Source organism: Zymoseptoria tritici, chromosome 2, assembly GCF_000219625.1.
Source record: "Zymoseptoria tritici IPO323 chromosome 2, whole genome shotgun sequence".
In the NCBI taxonomy this organism is placed as follows: Eukaryota; Fungi; Ascomycota; class Dothideomycetes; order Mycosphaerellales; family Mycosphaerellaceae; genus Zymoseptoria; species Zymoseptoria tritici.
Genome location: NC_018217.1, coordinates 1791740 through 1809283, shown reverse-complemented (window position 1 = coordinate 1809283; position 17544 = coordinate 1791740). Strand labels below are relative to the sequence as shown.

General features: G+C 54.5%; 7 protein-coding genes across 7 annotated transcripts; 4 read left to right on the top strand and 3 right to left on the bottom strand.

The window, feature by feature from the left end:
- Window positions 1-138: 138 nt before the first annotated feature.
- On the top strand, window positions 139-2154 carry MYCGRDRAFT_11203 (uncharacterized protein; the record flags this gene model as incomplete). The annotated part of the gene is made up of 1 exon (XM_003855497.1): window positions 139-2154. A coding segment is annotated over one exon (2016 nt), but the record flags the coding sequence as incomplete, so codon positions are not given.
- A 2248-nt stretch (window positions 2155-4402) lies between these two features.
- On the top strand, window positions 4403-4972 carry MYCGRDRAFT_37010 (uncharacterized protein; the record flags this gene model as incomplete). The annotated part of the gene is made up of 1 exon (XM_003855498.1): window positions 4403-4972. A coding segment is annotated over one exon (570 nt), but the record flags the coding sequence as incomplete, so codon positions are not given.
- A 332-nt stretch (window positions 4973-5304) lies between these two features.
- MYCGRDRAFT_219742 (putative major facilitator superfamily transporter) lies at window positions 5305-7496 on the bottom strand (the record flags this gene model as incomplete). The annotated part of the gene is made up of 6 exons (XM_003854891.1): window positions 5305-5716; window positions 5769-5895; window positions 5962-6113; window positions 6160-6417; window positions 6468-6614; window positions 6748-7496. The coding sequence occupies 6 exons, from the start codon at window positions 7494-7496 to the stop codon at window positions 5305-5307; spliced, it is 1845 nt and encodes a 614-aa protein (XP_003854939.1).
- Window positions 7497-8553: 1057 nt separating this feature from the next.
- MYCGRDRAFT_108064 (uncharacterized protein) lies at window positions 8554-9483 on the top strand (the record flags this gene model as incomplete). Its single annotated transcript, XM_003855499.1, has 4 exons — window positions 8554-8786; window positions 8846-9043; window positions 9097-9162; window positions 9217-9483. The coding sequence occupies 4 exons, from the start codon at window positions 8706-8708 to the stop codon at window positions 9481-9483; spliced, it is 612 nt and encodes a 203-aa protein (XP_003855547.1).
- A 1083-nt stretch (window positions 9484-10566) lies between these two features.
- Window positions 10567-11211, top strand: MYCGRDRAFT_90751 (uncharacterized protein; the record flags this gene model as incomplete). Its single annotated transcript, XM_003855500.1, has 1 exon — window positions 10567-11211. One exon carries the CDS (start codon window positions 10567-10569, stop codon window positions 11209-11211), a length of 645 nt encoding a protein of 214 aa, XP_003855548.1.
- A 932-nt stretch (window positions 11212-12143) lies between these two features.
- On the bottom strand, window positions 12144-13883 carry MYCGRDRAFT_36938 (uncharacterized protein; the record flags this gene model as incomplete). The annotated part of the gene is made up of 3 exons (XM_003854890.1): window positions 12144-13018; window positions 13069-13446; window positions 13496-13883. 3 exons carry the CDS (start codon window positions 13881-13883, stop codon window positions 12144-12146), a joined length of 1641 nt encoding a protein of 546 aa, XP_003854938.1.
- A 2492-nt stretch (window positions 13884-16375) lies between these two features.
- Window positions 16376-17201, bottom strand: MYCGRDRAFT_90749 (uncharacterized protein; the record flags this gene model as incomplete). The annotated part of the gene is made up of 2 exons (XM_003854889.1): window positions 16376-16602; window positions 16694-17201. The coding sequence occupies 2 exons, from the start codon at window positions 17199-17201 to the stop codon at window positions 16376-16378; spliced, it is 735 nt and encodes a 244-aa protein (XP_003854937.1).
- Between the last annotated feature and the right edge of the window lie 343 nt (window positions 17202-17544).

Genomic DNA, 17544 nt, shown 5'->3' with positions numbered 1-17544 from the left:
CCTCCACATGCGCAACGAGCCATGGCCGATACCGACGATCAGAGCAAGGCCGGTGCGATTGAGGGAAATGATGCTCCTCCGATCGAGACGCAGGAGCCAGAGAGCAATGCTACCATTGACACGAGTGAAACGACCGGCAACAAATTCCAACAAGCCGTCGCAGCATGGCGGTCTCTAGATCTCACGAAGCTGGTCTCCAACCTCGATACGACCGCCGAGGAAATGGTAAATCAGCAGAAGGAGTCGTTGGTCAAGAGGAAGGACCTCGCGCAAAAGACGAAGGACTTCCGAAAGCTGGACGATACAGCAAAGCTGGCAGAGATGAAAGATCTCCTCAAAGCGTATCAGGGATACATTGATGTCTTGACGACACACAACAAGACGGTATCGTCCGCGTTTATGCAGGCGTACTCTCCACTGTCAGAAGCTCCGGATCCGTATCCTCTGCTGGAGGCATCGATCGATTCGTTGATCACAGCGGACGAGGTTGTTCCGAAACTGGAGTCGGAGAATGAGCGATTACAGAAGCAGGCTACAACGCTGAATACCCAGCTTGGAGAGACAGAAAAGCAGTTGGAGAATGAGATCACCAAGAGGCAGTCATTTGAGGGATCACAGGACAGTCGCATCAAAGAGGTGGAGGAATCTTGGTCCGCAGTTCTGAAGGAGAAAGAGGACAACTGGACAGCGAAGGAGCAGAACTTGGAGGAGAAGGTGGAAAATCAAGAACGATTGCTGAGAGAGCTGAAGGCAAGCTACGAAGTCTCACAGCGATTGGAGAAATCCGGAGAGAATGCGCAAGATCTTGGACGAAATCAAGCAACTGCGGCTGAGCTGGAAATCGTTTCATCCGAATTAGAGCGGGCGAACACGAGATTGGCGGACATGGAGGCTCGAAACGAACAATTGCGATTGGAGCTGGCTCAGTCCGCAAGTCAATCGAATACAGCGCGAAGCACTGCCGTTGAAGACGATCCGGCGTTCTTGCGGCTGCGATCGGAGAACTCTTCACTCCTGCGACGTCTGGACTCTGCACGATTCGACCGAGATGCAGACAAGACGAAGCTGGAGACCAAACTTCGTAGTGTCGAAAGAGAGATCACATCTTTGAAGGCCAGCCGAGACGCCCTCGAGTCGAAAGTTCAAAAATGGAGCGACTACGACGAGGTCAAGCGCGAACTTGAGATGCTTCGCGCCATCGAGTTTTCCAGCATTGATGATGTTGAAGATGACAGTACTACCACAACAGGCTCTCTCAATGGAACGGCCGCCAAATCAAAAGAAGAATCCCTTGAACAACTCCTCGTAGCGCGGAACAAAAAGATCAGCAACGAGCTCACAGAACTTCGAGTCTCGCACCAGGACCTCCAACGTCGTTTCGAACAGTTGCAAGAAGATCTTTCCTCCACCAACATGGACCTAGATAGGGCGCGAATCCTCAACGCAACCCTAGAAAATGACCTACAGAAGACGCAACAAGAAGCATCGAACGCTTTCGAAACCATGTCTGTCGCCGGCACATGGACATCTCGCTATCCCAAATCCAACTATGGCAGTCGTCGAGGTGGACCGGGAGCGGGCACATCTCCAACATCTTCCATCATCGGCGGGTTTGAAGGCGCTGGCAGCGGCGGCGGTTCCAACTCTGCACGCTTCCCGGACCCGTCCAGCAATGGACCTGGCGCTGGGATTCTCCCCATGGTCACTGCACAACGTGACCGTTTCAAGAAGAAAATCTCCGAACTCGAAGCCGAATTACAGGACCAGTATCGGACTGTCACCTCTCTCCGCTCGGAGGTTGCTTCTTTACAGAAAGACAACCTGAACCTCTACGAGAAGACTCGCTATGTTTCTAGCTATGCTCGCGGTCCGTCGTCGGCTGGCGCAGCTTACAACCCCGAGTTTGCCGACCCCACATCACCGGGTGTCGACAATGTATCGGGTATAGACCGATATCGCTCCGCTTACGAGTCGAACCTCTCTCCCTTTGCGGCTTTCCGTAGTCGAGAAACTGCAAGGGCGATGAAGAGGCTGAACGTGCTAGAGAAAGGAGTGTTTCACATCACGAGACTGGTGCTCGCGACGAGATACAGGCGGAACTTGTTCGCGATGTACTGCGTTGGACTGCATATGCTGCTTTTCTTCATGCTGTTCGGAGGAGCCACAGGGGTCGAGAGGGTCACGCCTGGACTGGAGGGATTAACGACGGGGAGTGGCGGCGGCGGGCGATTGAAAGAAAAGGGCTTTGACGCGGCAGCGGATAGGCTCGGGGCTGATTGACGGAGACGAGTTAGGAATCGATATTCGACACAGCATGTCCAAATTCAACGGAGTGCCGCCACGTCGCTGCAGGAACTTTCAAACCTTGCGCGTTCCTCGCCAGGATCCAGTCGACTATCAGGAGAATGATTCATAGTCAATTGGCCTACCCTTCGCCTTGCCCTACCCTCAGCACGGCGGTGCAATTTCAAAGGAGCACAGAGTGCAGTTCCGCAGCAGGCCCCATCCGAGTGGAGGACATCACCACGAGCACAGGGCGAACACCGGCAAGAGTCCTCAGACACTGCACAAGACAGGACGTACGCACAGCAGTGGCCGCAAGACTTTCAAGCCGCCTTCCAACTCGTGTCTCTCTTCTGCTCGTCCTCAAGACTCGCCTCATGGTTATACCACTTGCATTCCTACTCACTTCCGCCCACGCGAGCGACCATGAAGATCCTTCTCTGGCACCTCGCCTTTTTTCCTGTTCCTACATTCGCCTGCGACGGAGGGAGATAATGTGTGCTTGGCGCCGTGATGAAGATGTCTGCAACTACACCTTCAAATATGGTCGCACGTGCAAATGCGACGACTATCACCACCTTCTGGGCTGCGGATGGCATCCATCCACCAAGGCCTGCAAACACTGCTCGGACTGGATGTTGCAATCAAGAGCTCAGTCTCCATGCATCTGCGATTGATTGACCCTCCCATGATTATTGTCAACTGCGATCCACTCCGAGCGGCTACAGCATGGTTACACCGCATATGGACCCATCAAAGATCCAAGACAATCCAACGTGAGAGTGAGAGGCCGCATTGCCGGCTGCCACACCAAAATTGATTGGCCTGGGACATCGGCTCATGGTAGAGGTCATACAGACTTCCATTCACTGCAGAGCAATGGCGTCTAGCTGCCGGTGGTTGGAGTTGTCAGTCAAAGGTCGCTTCACACTGGCCACTCGCAGCCAAGTTCCTATTCTGCCGATATCCCTCGTGGGCATGTACAAGTACAAGTACCTCTACACTGTACTGACGATCTTCCTCGCTTGTCTCTCCAATGAAGCAGTCTCCACAGCTTTCGCCCTCTGGGCAGAAAGACAACAGGCGGAGAATGTCGCCATGTCTCCGCACCTGAAACGAACGCCCAGGTAGGCGGGACGCACCCCCGCTGTCGTGCAGTACCTTAGCGCTGGATGAGAAATGAATGATTGGATGAGATTGTTTGGTGGTTGGATGCAGGTCGTCTGAAGGATTTAATGAAGACTAATTTGCTATCTTTGGAGCAGAGAGATCGTCGAATGCGGTCAAGTTGTGGAGCATTCGATCTGGTGGAGGTCGGAGGTGTCTGGGTGGGCGCGTAAATTTCCTTGGAATCGTGTTTTGGAAGGAAGTGGAGGTGTGAGGTGTTGCTCGATCAGAGCTGACAGAGCATTACTTGGCTCGTCATTTGGGAGATATCTCACCAAATGAACACAACAAATGGGCATCAGCATTGGTAAAAACAACGGCACTCACAAATCTGTTGGTATATCTCACAGAAAGTACAGTAAGAAAGATGAGGCTCTCCCAATCCCTGCAATTTCTTCCCAAACAGGAAGGCGCTTAGATCCCGTGTTCACGCTAAAGGCAGAGCTATTTCCAGACGGCGGCTAGGAAAACTGGTTCGAGGTACACAACTTGCATATGCATGTGGCATGTAGGCGTATATAGCTATACAGGCCCATGCTAGATCCTCGTTTGCTCTGCTCTCCATTGTCTTGTTTCGTAAACACCAACACTCTTCCTTTCTGTCTCTTCAAGGATATACCATTGCATTGATCGTTCGTGGAACATTGACAACCCGGTATCGATCGATTGAGCAACGGCTTCGGACACGACCTCTTCCATTAATTCGAATCGAACACACAACACTGCCATCATGTTGTTCTCGCAAGCAGGTCTCCTGCTCACCACCTTCCTCTCCACCACAGTCCTCGCTGCTCCAACAGAAGATGCGTTCCGAGGAATCGGCTGGGGTGTGAACCGCGGCCACAACTGGGGTCGAACAGCCATTCCACAAAGCTGCAACACCGCCGCCGTACAAATGCCTCAAGGTAAGGATCTAATCCAACCTCGTCCGCGTCAAAACATCCACTAACACATCCAAGCACCCCAACCCCTCCCACCTCCAACTGCAGGCCTAACTCTCTACCACGTCGCCCTCGGCCGCGGTACGCAAAACTACACCTGCGACCAAACCAACACGACCTCGATCCCCGTCGCCGCAGGTGCCGTCGCCTCCCTCTGGAACGTAACCTGCCTGTCCGCCGACTCGCCTTCCCTCCTCTCCGCGATCCCCAACATCGCGCTCGCCCTGCCTGTCCCGCAACCCAATTCCCCAACCGCCTACAACGCCCTGTCCGGACACCACTACTTCTCCGACGCCACAACGGCGTATTTCGATCTCGACACGGTGTTGGGAGAGTATGGTCGCGGAGGGTTCAAAAAGGTGAATGCCACCCCAGCGCCGTCGGATGCGGTGAAAGGGCAAAGAGGGCAGGGGTACGGGAGTGTGCCCTGGTTGAAGTTGGTGGGGAAGGGCGATGAGGGATGTGTGGCGAAAGAGATCTATCGGATTAATACCGCCGGAGGGAACCCGCCGAAGACGTGTGCGGGGATGGGGAAGACGTTTGAGGTGGAGTATAGTGCCGAGTATTGGTTTTATGCTTGAGTTGAGTTGAGTCGAGGGTGAAGGTGTGGCTCGGAGGCTATTGTGGATTTAGCGGCATGGTACCGGCGTTGATGTCGTTTGGAATGTAGAGCTTCTTTCTTGACGAATGCACAAAGTTTTGATTACCTTGAGTTCTGCTCGAGTACCGATGGTCGAACGGCTGGAAAAAGCCAGTCAGCTGTCCTTGATCGGCGCAGTGTGGACACTCCTCGTTCCTCAAGTGATATCATTGACGTCTTCTACTCCTTCTTTTTCCGTTGCCGACACCGCTGTCCTACATCCGTGATGTCGTAATTCGTCTTCCGGCGCTGCCTTTTTCCATCCCACCTCCTCTAGTGCTTAATATGCGCCGCTACCCGATCCGTCAAAAACTTGTAATTGCTCGGCAGCGCCATACACAGCAGCACCGAAACCAGCCCAAACGCAATCGACGTGACCCACACATAATAGAATGCATGAGCGTTCGCCTCCTGCGCGCCTCTCCCAGCGGCGGCGATGACCTGCGCCGTGACACCCTCCACTTTCGCGGCGGTAGCGGGAGCGGTGAGGAAGGCCGTCACGAACTGCACAGCGGAGGTCGCGGGAAGACCGGCGGCGACGGCTTTCCCGGCGACGTAGGTTGGGAGCGCGGCGGTGAGCTTGTTCTTGAAGATATTGAAGTAGATAGAGTAGCCGATTGAGCCACCAATGACCCGGATGGCGAGTGCGAGGGAGACGACGGTGCCGATGAGGTGGTCGGGACAGCTGAGGAGAGGTCAGTTAGATGTTGATCAATCTGAAGGACATGTGGGCTTACGCAGTCATGGCGACGGTCTGGGCGGGAACGAGGACACCGCCGACTCCAAAACCGCCGATAGTGCCGAGCGCAACAGTCTGTCTAGCGTTGTCCGGTGTCGCGGTAGCAAGAGCACCGATGAATGCGGCTGTGAAAATTCGACGGTCAGCAAAACTGGCTCACGATGTTAGTCGTGATAGTTCCGTTTACTAACTCATCAGCACGCAGGAGCCGAGCAGAAGTTCTCGATTGTACTTCGGCAGGTAGGTCGAAAGAGCGTTGACACTGGCCGCACCCGCTGTGACACTTATACCATAGCCAAGACCCTTGAGGCCTACTTGGACGGGATCGGGATTGTACAACGAGCTAAAAGTAGCCGGGAAGACTGCAGAGCAACGTCAGTGGTATGCACTGGGGATAGCATGGAATGGTCGCGAGCTTGCAGTTGATGAGAGAGTAGAAGTTCATGCCAGAGATGAAGCTGATCGCAAACGTGATCGCAACGATTCTCTGGCCGGAGAAGAGCTCGCGAGGGATCATGGGCGTCTTCGCGAACTTCCACTCCCAGACGCAGAAGCCAATGATAAGGAAGATTCCGATGATGAGTGTGGCGAGCACGACATCGCTGGTCCAGGGATGGGTGAGACCGCCAGACTGGAGAGCGACAAGGCTGTTTTGCGATTAGTGACTGGAGGAAACTTGGGTAGGCGAATGTCTTACAAAAGTGCAACTCCGCTAATGCTGAGGAATGCTCCCACGTAGTCGATCTCTCTCAACACCTCGGAACGTGGCCGACGGCTGATGGGAGAGTTTCTTTCTGGGAAATATGTGAGAGCGATCCCGACGAGCGCGACACCATTGTAGATTCTGGGAAGAAAGGTCAATCGGTGGTCGCCGTTATGATTTTCGCAGAGGTCCTCACAGCGAAATCCACTGGCCTGCATCCGCAGCCATCAACAGTCAGCACATACATTCCAAATCAAGCATCGGTGGCACCAACATACCCCATCGCCAGCCCTGGTAGGCCTGGGGATCCGTCCGACTTGAGAACAATTGCGAGTACATGACATACGGCGTTGTCGGTATCAAGCAAGCCACCACCAGGCCGACGAAAAGTCCTCTCTTCTTCACAGGAACCAGTTCTCCTACACCGGAAAGCGCAGTGAGCTCGCCGATACCGGCTCCAGCGCCTGAGAGCGCCATGCCGCCGACGACCTGAGCAAAGCTATGGGCCGTGGCAACGATGACGATGCCCACACGGATCGCTCCGGCACCGATCATGGTGATATTGCGCCGTCCGAAGAGATCACCGAGATAGCCACTGAATGGCGCAACACTGGCAAGTGCAAGAGTATTGGCGACGGGCATCCAGGACGTCGCTGTGAGAGCCATGCCGCCGATGTCTTCGGCCACGTAGGAGGCGGAGCCGCCGAGGAAGTAAAGGGGGAGTTGAGAGCCTGTAGAGGTCAGGAGGGGAGTCATCGCGGCTTGGAAGGGAGGCATTGATCGTACCGACCCTACGAATGTCAGTATTGACCACATCTCGTTCTTGTCGATCACTCGATCGAAGATGGATACATGCCACAGGAGGCAGAGAGAGGCGAGGGCTACCACGGTACGCGCATCCCAAACGACCTTTTCGCTGCTATCTTCGGACGCATAGCTGCTTGCCTTTTCATTGTGTTCTGCGACGTGCTTCTCATCGAAATTATTCTCGGCGTTGCTTTCGTTCCTCATAGTCGAGTGCATGGTGGAGCTGTCCATAAATGTTCGTGGATGTGCTGAACCGGTCTAAGAGGACCACTCTGCGCGATTGGTATGGACAAGCAGAAGCTTCCGGGATGGCCAGACGCGACGTCCATCGCGGCGGCCGTGCCTGAACATATACCTGACAGTCTCACCTCCAGGCGTTTTGAACATGGATCAGCTGAATGCGTTTTGCCGAACCTTTGGAGCTTAGACGCATTCCCACAGAGCGCTGATCGGCAATCATGGTAATTCCCGAACCCTGTGCATGTGTCGAATCACGCGGATTCTTTCAGCACAGAGTCTCCGTCTTATGCGAGTGGTGGATTTGCAGAGCCACGTGAATTGCGACTCCGAGAATGGCTAGTGGGTCGGTCGAAGGAGTCTTGACCGCTCTGGGGCCATGGAGATCGAAACCCTCACGTGCATTTGACCCTCTTGCCAGATCGCACATCGTTTCCGGGATCATGGTGAAGTGGTGTAGAAGCCGCGTGCAGATGCGTGGCAAGTCAAGCATCAGGGCCCGGACTTTATTGAAAAGTCAACAGCATTGAAGAGCAGGATTTGCCAGACAAGTCAAATAGCAGTCTCGCAAATGGCGCACTCGCGAATGCGCGCAGAGGGCGGATTGCAGACTTTGCCACGAGTAGGTTGAGGGCTAGTCCATTCTGTCTGCTGTCGTAGATGTTGTCCGGCCAGTCTGCCTCGAACACCCGGATCTGGATCTCTCAATGCTTCTTTCATGTATGGTGATATCGCGATCGTGCTCGTGGAGCTCGCCATGATGTTCGCACGGCATCATGGACTACATTCCATTGCGCACCCAGCACTTCAGTAATGTAGCACTGCACTTCTCCTCAGACGACATCATTTCGCTGGACTGGCTGCTCTTTGCGTGTCTCGAGATGGATCATGGTGTATGCTGAAGGAGAAAGAGGTCGCGTGTCCCGTCAGCTCTCTGGCTGCTGACTGATCAGGATTGTCGTGGAGCTCCAGCTCTGGGTTGTATGTTGTACCTGCATGGCCGGCACATCTCTTCTCACCTTGGACTTCACCTTGAGACAGCTGGAGGTTGTACTACAACTCTGCTACAAACAAACAAATCTTTCTCCTTCTTCTTCCTCTTCATCAACATCCTCATCAACACATTCGACCCTCACTCGTCTTCCACCCAATCAAACCCACCACCGAACTCACATCTTCACCACCAACATGCTCTTCACCCGCTACGCTCTTCTGGCTCCGGCCGCCATGGTCGTCGCTCAGGACGGCGCGTTGGGCGTGCTCTCCAGCGTACGCACGACGTGAAACCTCAATTCTCAGTGAAGCATTGACTAACACATACACCTCAGGCTCTCAACGGAGCCGAGAGCGTCTTCTCCGTAGCCACTGGCGGCGCCGCGAGTGTCTTTTCCGAGGCGACTGACGGAGCTGTCGGTGCTTACACCACTGTTGTCAATGGCGTGACCAGCATCTACTCCGAGGCCACCGACGGCGCGGCTGGTGCTGCTTCAACCGCTGCGAGCGGCGTCACGAGCGTCTTCTCGGAGGTATGGCTTTTCCTCTCAGATAATCGTGCGAATGCTCTCTGACTCTTCTTCAGGCGACCGGTGGTGCTGCGGGTGCTGCTTCAACCGCTGCGAGCGGCGTCACGAGCGTCTTCTCGGAGGTTTGCCTCCTCATCATATGCCTGTCTCAAAAAACCATGCTGACGTTGTCACAGGCCACTGATGGAGCTGCGGGTGCTTTCTCAAGCGCAACCAGCGGAGCAGGAGGTGTTGCCTCCACTATTACGAGCGGTGCAGGTGGTGCTTTCTCTAGTGCCACCGATGGAGCGGGCGATGTCTTCTCTTCCGCCACCGACGGCGCCGGCGGAGTGGTGGCGAGTGCCAGCAGCGTAGTCGACGGTGCCGCGGCGCCCACCAAGGCGCCAATGTACGCCGTTGGAGGAATCTTGGGCGCTGGTATGGCTGTTGTTGCCCTGCTTTAGAGGGATCAGTACGACTTCTCGGGACAGAGAGGGTTTGACGTGCTCAGGCCGGCACAAGCAAATGAAAGCGCTGCAGCGAATTGTTGGTATGATTTAATGTAATATCTTCGAGAAGTGTTGATGTCCAGTTCAACAGTAAAACAGAGTTCGCAATGGCGATGAAGAGTTCTTCGGTACTGCGTAGACGAACGAGTTCCGCGCCAGAAACTCAGTCTCAGCTTTCCGCACTTCTCGGAACGGCGCACTCGAGTTGTCTTCCACATTCAAGCACACTGAACGACGACGTGTGGTCGGCGTGAGATGCAAGTGCTTGAGTCACGGCCAGACAAGACTTCCGTGCCCGGATGACGAGGATGATTGAAACCGGAGTCCGGATGAAACGACAGCATCCTGCCGACGACTCTGAGACATTCGAACTAAATACTGACCGGCCTCATACAACCCTGGTCTTCCGACTCCGCCGAATTTGATGGCAGCTCCGTGAACAGGATGACTACCTAGGTAGTTCTACCGGCGTCTCCTCCGGTGGCGAAGCGCTGAGGCATTTTACGATGCCTGATAGGACACCAATAGGTTCGCGGATTTTCAGAAAACTCGTCGCAAAGCTCACCTACAACACGCAGCATGTCAACGCATCGGATCGGTCGTCTCTTTGGCAGGCAGAAAAGGCACGTCTAAGGTAGGGACGGACGGATTGGCCATCTTCCTGGAGATTAGGCCATGAAGCTCCGGCCGGGCTTGTATTATTATTCTATCGTGACCACTTCGATGCCGGATCATCCGGACTCTTACGCTCGGGGTCTGCGTCAACTTCACCTTGACCTGTTCACTAGATCCGGAGTCGAATCCGCAACTGACAGTGGACCGATGAATACTCGCACCTCGTCCTGCACAGCCTGATCTTGGTGTCTGAGACACGTATGGACCGGACAGGCATCATCCTCGTGTTCGCACGAGGCATTGACCAGGGACCGGAAACACATCCTCATCACTCACCTTATATAGATAAAACCAGCCTCACCTCATGAACAACACACTTCCATCACCTCTACATTCCCATCCTCAATACAGCCACCGTCCACCATGAAGCCATCCGACACTCTCCTCTGGCTCGCCTCCCTGGCCAACGCCCAGAACTACAACAACTTCAAAACCAAACCCTCCGACCTCATCAACACCCAATGCCGCGACAGCGACAAGCTCCCCACGCTCACCTACGGCTCCAAAGACATCGTCTTCACCATCTGCACGGAAAAGTACATCAAAGGCACCGTCCTCGAAGTCCACAACGCCATCGTCGACTTCGCCTCCTACCCGAAATGGAATACCTTTGTCATCGACGTGGAAGCCCGCTCCGGCTCCAGCCTTACTCCATCCCCACCACCTGTCGGCACGAAGATGACTTTCACTACGACTGGCCTCATCCCGAAGGTGAACACCAAGAGCTTGGAAGAAATCTCCTACGTCAACCCGGACGTGGACGGCCATAGCGCGACGAGAGGAACGTACGCCATGAGCGCGTGGAAGGGGGACATGACGAAATTGGCGCCGCTGGAACATGTCAATGTGGTGATGAATGTCGGGTACGGGTATACGAGATATGTGAGCTATGAGTCGTATTATCCGGGCGTGACCGCGGCGGCGATTGCGTTGAAGGGGAAACTGCAGAAGCAGTTTGATCAGCAGGGAGAGGATTTGAAGAAGTATGTTGAGGGTGGGTCGAAGTGACGGGAGCACAGGTTGATTGAGGTTGGATGAGAGCATTGACTGTATATGAGCGTTCAGAATAATGAGAGATGTTTATGACGTTCTGTCACGGGAGGGCTTCTCATCCATTGCTGTCAACCGTTGCCTGGACGCAAGAGTGGCGAGCGCTCCGTGAACGGCAAAAGGCTTGATGTGCTCTTGCATGCGATGTCGATGGCCAGGACACCTGTCAACAGCATTGAGTCTGCAGGACCACGACCTTCCTACTCAGCGCTCTGCCCCTGGCGCAACCCGTCAATGTAAGCTTTACATCGTCCACGGCCGAAGACGGCACCATTCGCGCAGCACGAGATCCTCCCACTATAGCCGTGTCTTTCGATCGTTAAGGGAACATCTCGCGATATCCACAAAATTCCCGCGAGCCCGGCGCACCACTATCTCCCCCACAGAATGGGAATGCCGGACAGTATGGCAAAGTACAATCACGGCCACGGCGCTATGACCCGAGACGTCAATGGGTAGCTTGATCTCACTGGCCGAGGTGGACAGGAGCCTTGCCATGTGATCTCGGGAGTCTGCGGACAGTTTGCTCTGGTATTGTTTCCGTCTTGGATATAGTGCGTCGTAGACCAGGCTGGCTTTGCCGCCAAGGAGGTCGCGAAGTGCTTCGGCAATCGTGGCAGAGCGATAGTTTGCGCTCTGCAACAGAGCCACGCGATTGGGAGAGACAGTTGGGAGTGGTCTCGCATGCGCTTGGTCTGCTGGCGGTGCGGAGGTCCCAAGAAAATCGAGGGCCGTGGACTTGCGCATCGTCCGTTTCGGAGTCCTCAATTTAAGGTACCGTTCGGCTCTGACAAGACCAAACCCATCCTGTGCCATCATTGTCGCGGAGCAGTACTCGTCGTTGTAATCATCGCGATGATCATCATGAGGGAATCGAAACTGTCTCTCGATCACATTTGAGGTTGTCCCGGGTCGTCAAACGGCCACGCCGCTTGCATCTCCTCTCCTGTGAGGCCCACCTCCGCAGCCGCATTTCCCACCCACTCGTCGAACACCTCTCGGTGTGCTTCCTGCAGGATGTCCCAGTGATCGATCGGAATCCAGCCGTCTGCATCCGTCCGTAGACACCTGAACAACGCTTGCCGAACGTCGTGGATTTCCCTCCACTTGGGCAAGAGCTGCGCCTGGCGCGTCAATTCCTCCTCTGTGGGCTGATACGGACAAGTTCCTGGCAATTTGAGATCGGTGTTCCACCTTCGTGACAGCTGGATCAGATCTTCGCGGATGAGCACTGCGCCGTGTCTCCACGCTGACGGAATGTACTGCAGGAGTCGAAGTAGATCTTGATCCATGGTTCTCGCTTCGAAGAGTACTGGCAGGTAGCCACGCAGTATGACAGCCCACGTTTGCCGGCAGAGGTCGACAGAGGTCATTATATTCTGCTGTTCCTTTGTAGGCGGGTCTGATACCTGTGATTCGTGCCAATCGGTAGGGAATTCACACAGGTCAGGTGTCTCATCGTAGGAGTAGGCCGGTTCGATGCTGCTGGACTGCCAATCGATGAGACAGGTAATTTGTGTGGGGTCTTCATCGGAAACGAATATGTTCCTCTTGTGCAAATCTCGGTGCAGGAATGTGGGACGCTGTACGTTGTGATAGACCGGAGATGCGACCATTGCGAGGAGAGTGTCTTTGGCCGTGCGATTCAGATGTAGATGGTCCTGAATGGCCTCCTCTTGTGTACGCGTGGTGTTCTCGTTCAGTACCGGAATTCGAGATAGACCGACATCAAGTAAGCCGCGCACGTAGTCTTCATGGCTTTTCCCTGCATAGTGTCAGAGTGGCTCGCCAAATGGTGATGTGCTGGTGGCGTACAAGGGCCGCGATTTGGTGCTGCGCGCTCATACCAGTGCTCATCGCCTGGCATCGTGTTCCGATACCTATTCCCACAATGAGGACCGATGCAAAGCCGTTCCGACAATGGAATACTGTTTTCGGCAGCCACACGTTGACCGATAAAGTACAGCGAGCCGTAGGCAGGGAACTGCAATGAGGCCATTTGCTGGCAGAGCAGCCCGAGCGATTTGATGACTAGAATGCGCTGTTCAACGTTCATAGTGTCCCACCTGTGATGAAGACTGACTCCGGGTGCGTGCTCCATGATGATATACTCTGTTCCAATCGGATTAGTGGGATCGTCGCTCCAATCCAGCACAGTGGGAAGAGGAACGGTCGTATTCTTGCGGACTGTCTCTGATTAGCATTCGCTCTAGACTCCAATTCCAAGTCGCATTGTGCTCACTGTATTCCATCGTAGCCATCTCGGAGTTCGTGGTCAGGCGCGCTGGTCCTGCGACCGAAAATGGTATGCGGGCAACAAGCGATGCGCCATTGTCGAGCTGCATGATGAAGGCGCGGTTGAAACCACCCTCAACCTTGACGCACTTGACTATGCTGCTGGCACCGGCACTGCAAGAAATTACCTTGTCGCGAAGCTTGTCAAAGTCGAAAGCGATCTGGCGAGCTTTCAATTGTCGGTCGTCTAGTCGAAGCCATCGGCCACTGGTGTAGCCATGAGGGTCGAAGTCTGCCTTTGACACGGTCCACGAGCTAGTCGTTGACACTGCTCGAACAAAACTCTGCACCGGTGGTATGCTGCACTTACAATGCGCAAAGAAGCGGCGCAACATGTCCATGTGTGATGTGTAATGCATGCGATGTCCTAGACGAACGAGGTGCACCAGTGTACGACGGGCGTCTTGGCGCAACGGAGTGCTTGAGCGTCCGAACCTGTGCCGACTGTCAAGGCTCGTTCAACAGGATTTCAGGCCAACGATATCTGCAACATGCCACATTCAGAAAACTGGCAATGTCACTTGACGATGTGGAGATGCGACTCGTTCATTTGTTGCTATTCACGCGATGTCGGATTTGACTAACGACAACGAGTAAAAGACAGGAGCTCTTCCTCAGCCTGTAATGCAGATTGGGCACTCCGACCCTCATCCCTAAGAAGATTAAGAGCAGGTGCCGCCGCCATTGAGACCTGTGCTACAGGTATACCCGAGGCAGCAGGGTGTATTGACGTTTCGCTCGTTGCAGCGGTCTGGGTAATGCGCAATCAGTATTGTTGCCACCCGGAGGCTCGTTGCGCTTGATCAGGACACTTACAACCCCACGGAGCGCAATACCTGCACTTGCCGCCATCGCAGACTAGTCCGTTGGTCGCGCAGCAGGTAGCATGATCCTTGTTATTACAAGCGCCTATCGAAAAAGCGTTTAGCATAAGCTCCTCAAGGACTTCAAGCAAGTATAGCGTACCTCCTTTGAACCGTTGGCATTCTTCACCGGAGACGGTCGTCACGCCGAGAGCGACGAGGAGCGCGAGAAATTGGATCTTCATGGTCGAGGTGTCTGGTTGTGGATCGAGTGTCGGGCCTGAGCGCGCGATGTCGGTCGAGGTGGTATTCGAGAGTAGCACGAGGCGAGGACGTTTGTGCGGATGGAGCTTGCTCGACAAGTTGGAGAGGAGAAAGCCTGGCAAAAGAGCGGGCAGAACTGCCTTTCTTATGTGCATGTGGAACGCATCGGAATGACTCTGGACTCGATTGCCGTCCGCGGGTTCCCGGCCAGGAGGAGATGAAGCTTCAAGGTGTGAATGCATCGGAGTGGCCCAACGATCGAACCCGGTGCCTGCACGCAAGGTGATCACAGCCATCGAGGCTTGGATGTCACTGCTTTGCCACAGCACGAGAATACTCCGATGCGCTAACACGCTGTACAGCAGGTTGGCATATCGGAGCGCTGTGTATCCGCACCCGAGCTGAGGGTGGCTGAGCGCAAAAGTCTTCGTACAGGCCAATGATACCAATCGAGGCCTGTAGATGGACCTGCCGTGCAAGAGAGGAAGCACTCCGATTCTCCGATCCTCGCGCTTGCTGTGAACGGAGTCTAGGGATGCCTTCGACCCGTATCCCGCATACAGCACCTTCGCGCATCGGACGGGTCACCGTTCAATCCTTGTCCGCAGGCTAATGGCCGAATTGCAGGGCAGTCAGCCAATCCGACCCCAGACATACCCCCCTGGCGCCCACCACCGGTGACCCGTCCGATGCGCGAATGTGCTGTACAGAAACAGCTCTTACTGTCCACGTCACCACGTAATGTCCAAGAACACATCCCTGCCACCCAATGTCAAGGATCGTGACGAAACGGCTGGCGAAAGGAGAGTTGGAAGGGTCGCAGAAAGAACTTCGCCTCGCACGACTTTGGCAAGGTCATGATAACAAAGATGGCGCAGTCGAGCGAGAATGATGGACATAGCACTCAAGTTTGGGAAGTACAGCGAGGAAACGCATCGGGGTAGCCACCAATTTTGCAAGGCTTCCAGCACTGCCTCAACCGATGCTGAAGGCGGATTACGAGCGCCTGACGATCTGGGATCCCGTCTCCAATCGATAATCGCCCGCAGCTTCTTGATGAACAGAAAAATCCGGACACCTCCGGCAACCAGGATCATAGCTCAACAGTGTCCCTGCAAATATGAAATGTGCTCAAGCACAAGCCAGCCCGGATTTATCGATGATCTCAGTTCGTTGCATGTCCTTCTGTACAAACATTGAAACTCGGGCCGGCTTCGGGGTCGTGGTTACTCCGATGCGCTCCCACGCTGCAGACTTTGTACAGACTGTGGCAGTGTGGACTGCATACGGAAAGTAGTGCTTACGCCGACAGCACATTCGACATACTCCGCGGGCAAGAATCGACAGATTCTCCGAATATGCATTGCTCCGGAGCTGGCGGTATCGTCTTCAGGGTACGGGCAATACTTCTTGCTTTTGGTCCGGAGCTGGCAGTATTGTCTTCAGATCACGGATATGGGACTACCTCTTGCTTTTGGTCCAGAGTCTGTGAGATTCTGGCCTCGGTCCCATGTCTATTTACCCGCCATTCCCACGGATCCCGAGATTTTCGCGCGGTCCTCCCGCAATACTCGTCCGATCAAACACTCCGTAGAGTAGACAGAGAGCAATCTTGTTGTGTTGTCAGCAGTATTCGGCGTCCATTGGCTTCATCTCTCTTGAGGAGGGCTGTGCATATTTCGTCTGCTCCAACGCCCGAGGGTCGCTTGGTCTTGGCGACACCACAGACATATCGAAGGCCATCTCACTGCTCCGCCACCTCAAGCGCGCAACGCGGGCTCTCGGATGAGGAACATCGTAACGTGCGGAGTATCCCATCCGTACTCTGGCCTCAGCTGCACGAGCTTCTCCGCCTCGCGGAAGCCGTTGTTCAGATACAGCTTCACACCTGCGGCTCTGGCGAGCACAAAGGTTTTGACTCCCAGCTGGTCCGCAAGGGCGAGACCATCCGCCAAGAGCAAACGACCGATGCCTCGTCGCTGAAACGCTGGATGGACAGCAAGGTAGTCTAGCTCTGTCGTGTCCGCCATATCAGCAAGGCTCAGAAGCCGCCTTTCACCGTTTCAGGGTCAACTTACCCAGAACGTTTGGGTTATCTTTCTTGATCCTGTCTTCGATCTCGATGATTTCTGCACTCAGATCATCTTCCCGCTCATGAAGCAGATTCCGGACCTTTCCGTCCGCAGACGTCACGGCTTCGAACTGTTTCTGAAAGCCGTCATGCGCACTATCGCTCGCTTGAGGGGGTAATGCGGCAGGCCAGCAGACCTCGCCAGACTCTGTGAGCACCGAATCTGGCAATATCCACCTAGCATATCCCACTGCTTTGCCGGATGATTCATCGACAGCCTTTTGGAACCGTTTGCTGATCGGAATCGCGGAACCAGCTTTGACCAGACCCCAGGGCAATCGAGCTGCGGTATCTTGAATGATGTTGTCCAAAGTCATGTCTGGCGACCAAAGTCCAGCCCAGGACGGGTCTTCGTACATGGCACTCATCATCGTTTCGGCGAGGTCCTCGGCGTCATCGAAGTGGATCTTGTCGATCGAGACATCAGTCTTCTTTTCCTTGTTGATGGCAGACATGGCTCGCTTTGAACGGCGATGTGACTTGAACACGTTTCAGCTGAATGGTTGCCGTGGTTTTCACTCTCCGGTATGGCAGCTGTGAGATATGAGCACGTCTACGAGACACGCGGACAACAAGAGCATGATGATTATTGTTGCTGCCTGCAGTGATCCATGTCATTCGGCGAAGGAGCGAACGAGGGAAGCGTGGGGAGAGGGACCCGGAAAATTGCCGCGATTTTGTGAATGACATCGTCGTTGTCAGATTCGTGTGGCTGTTAGATGTCGAAGTAAGAGGCTCTGCCGTCCTCGAGTCGTATCTCCATTGGAGAGCCACACCAGCAGTATGTGGTATGGGAAG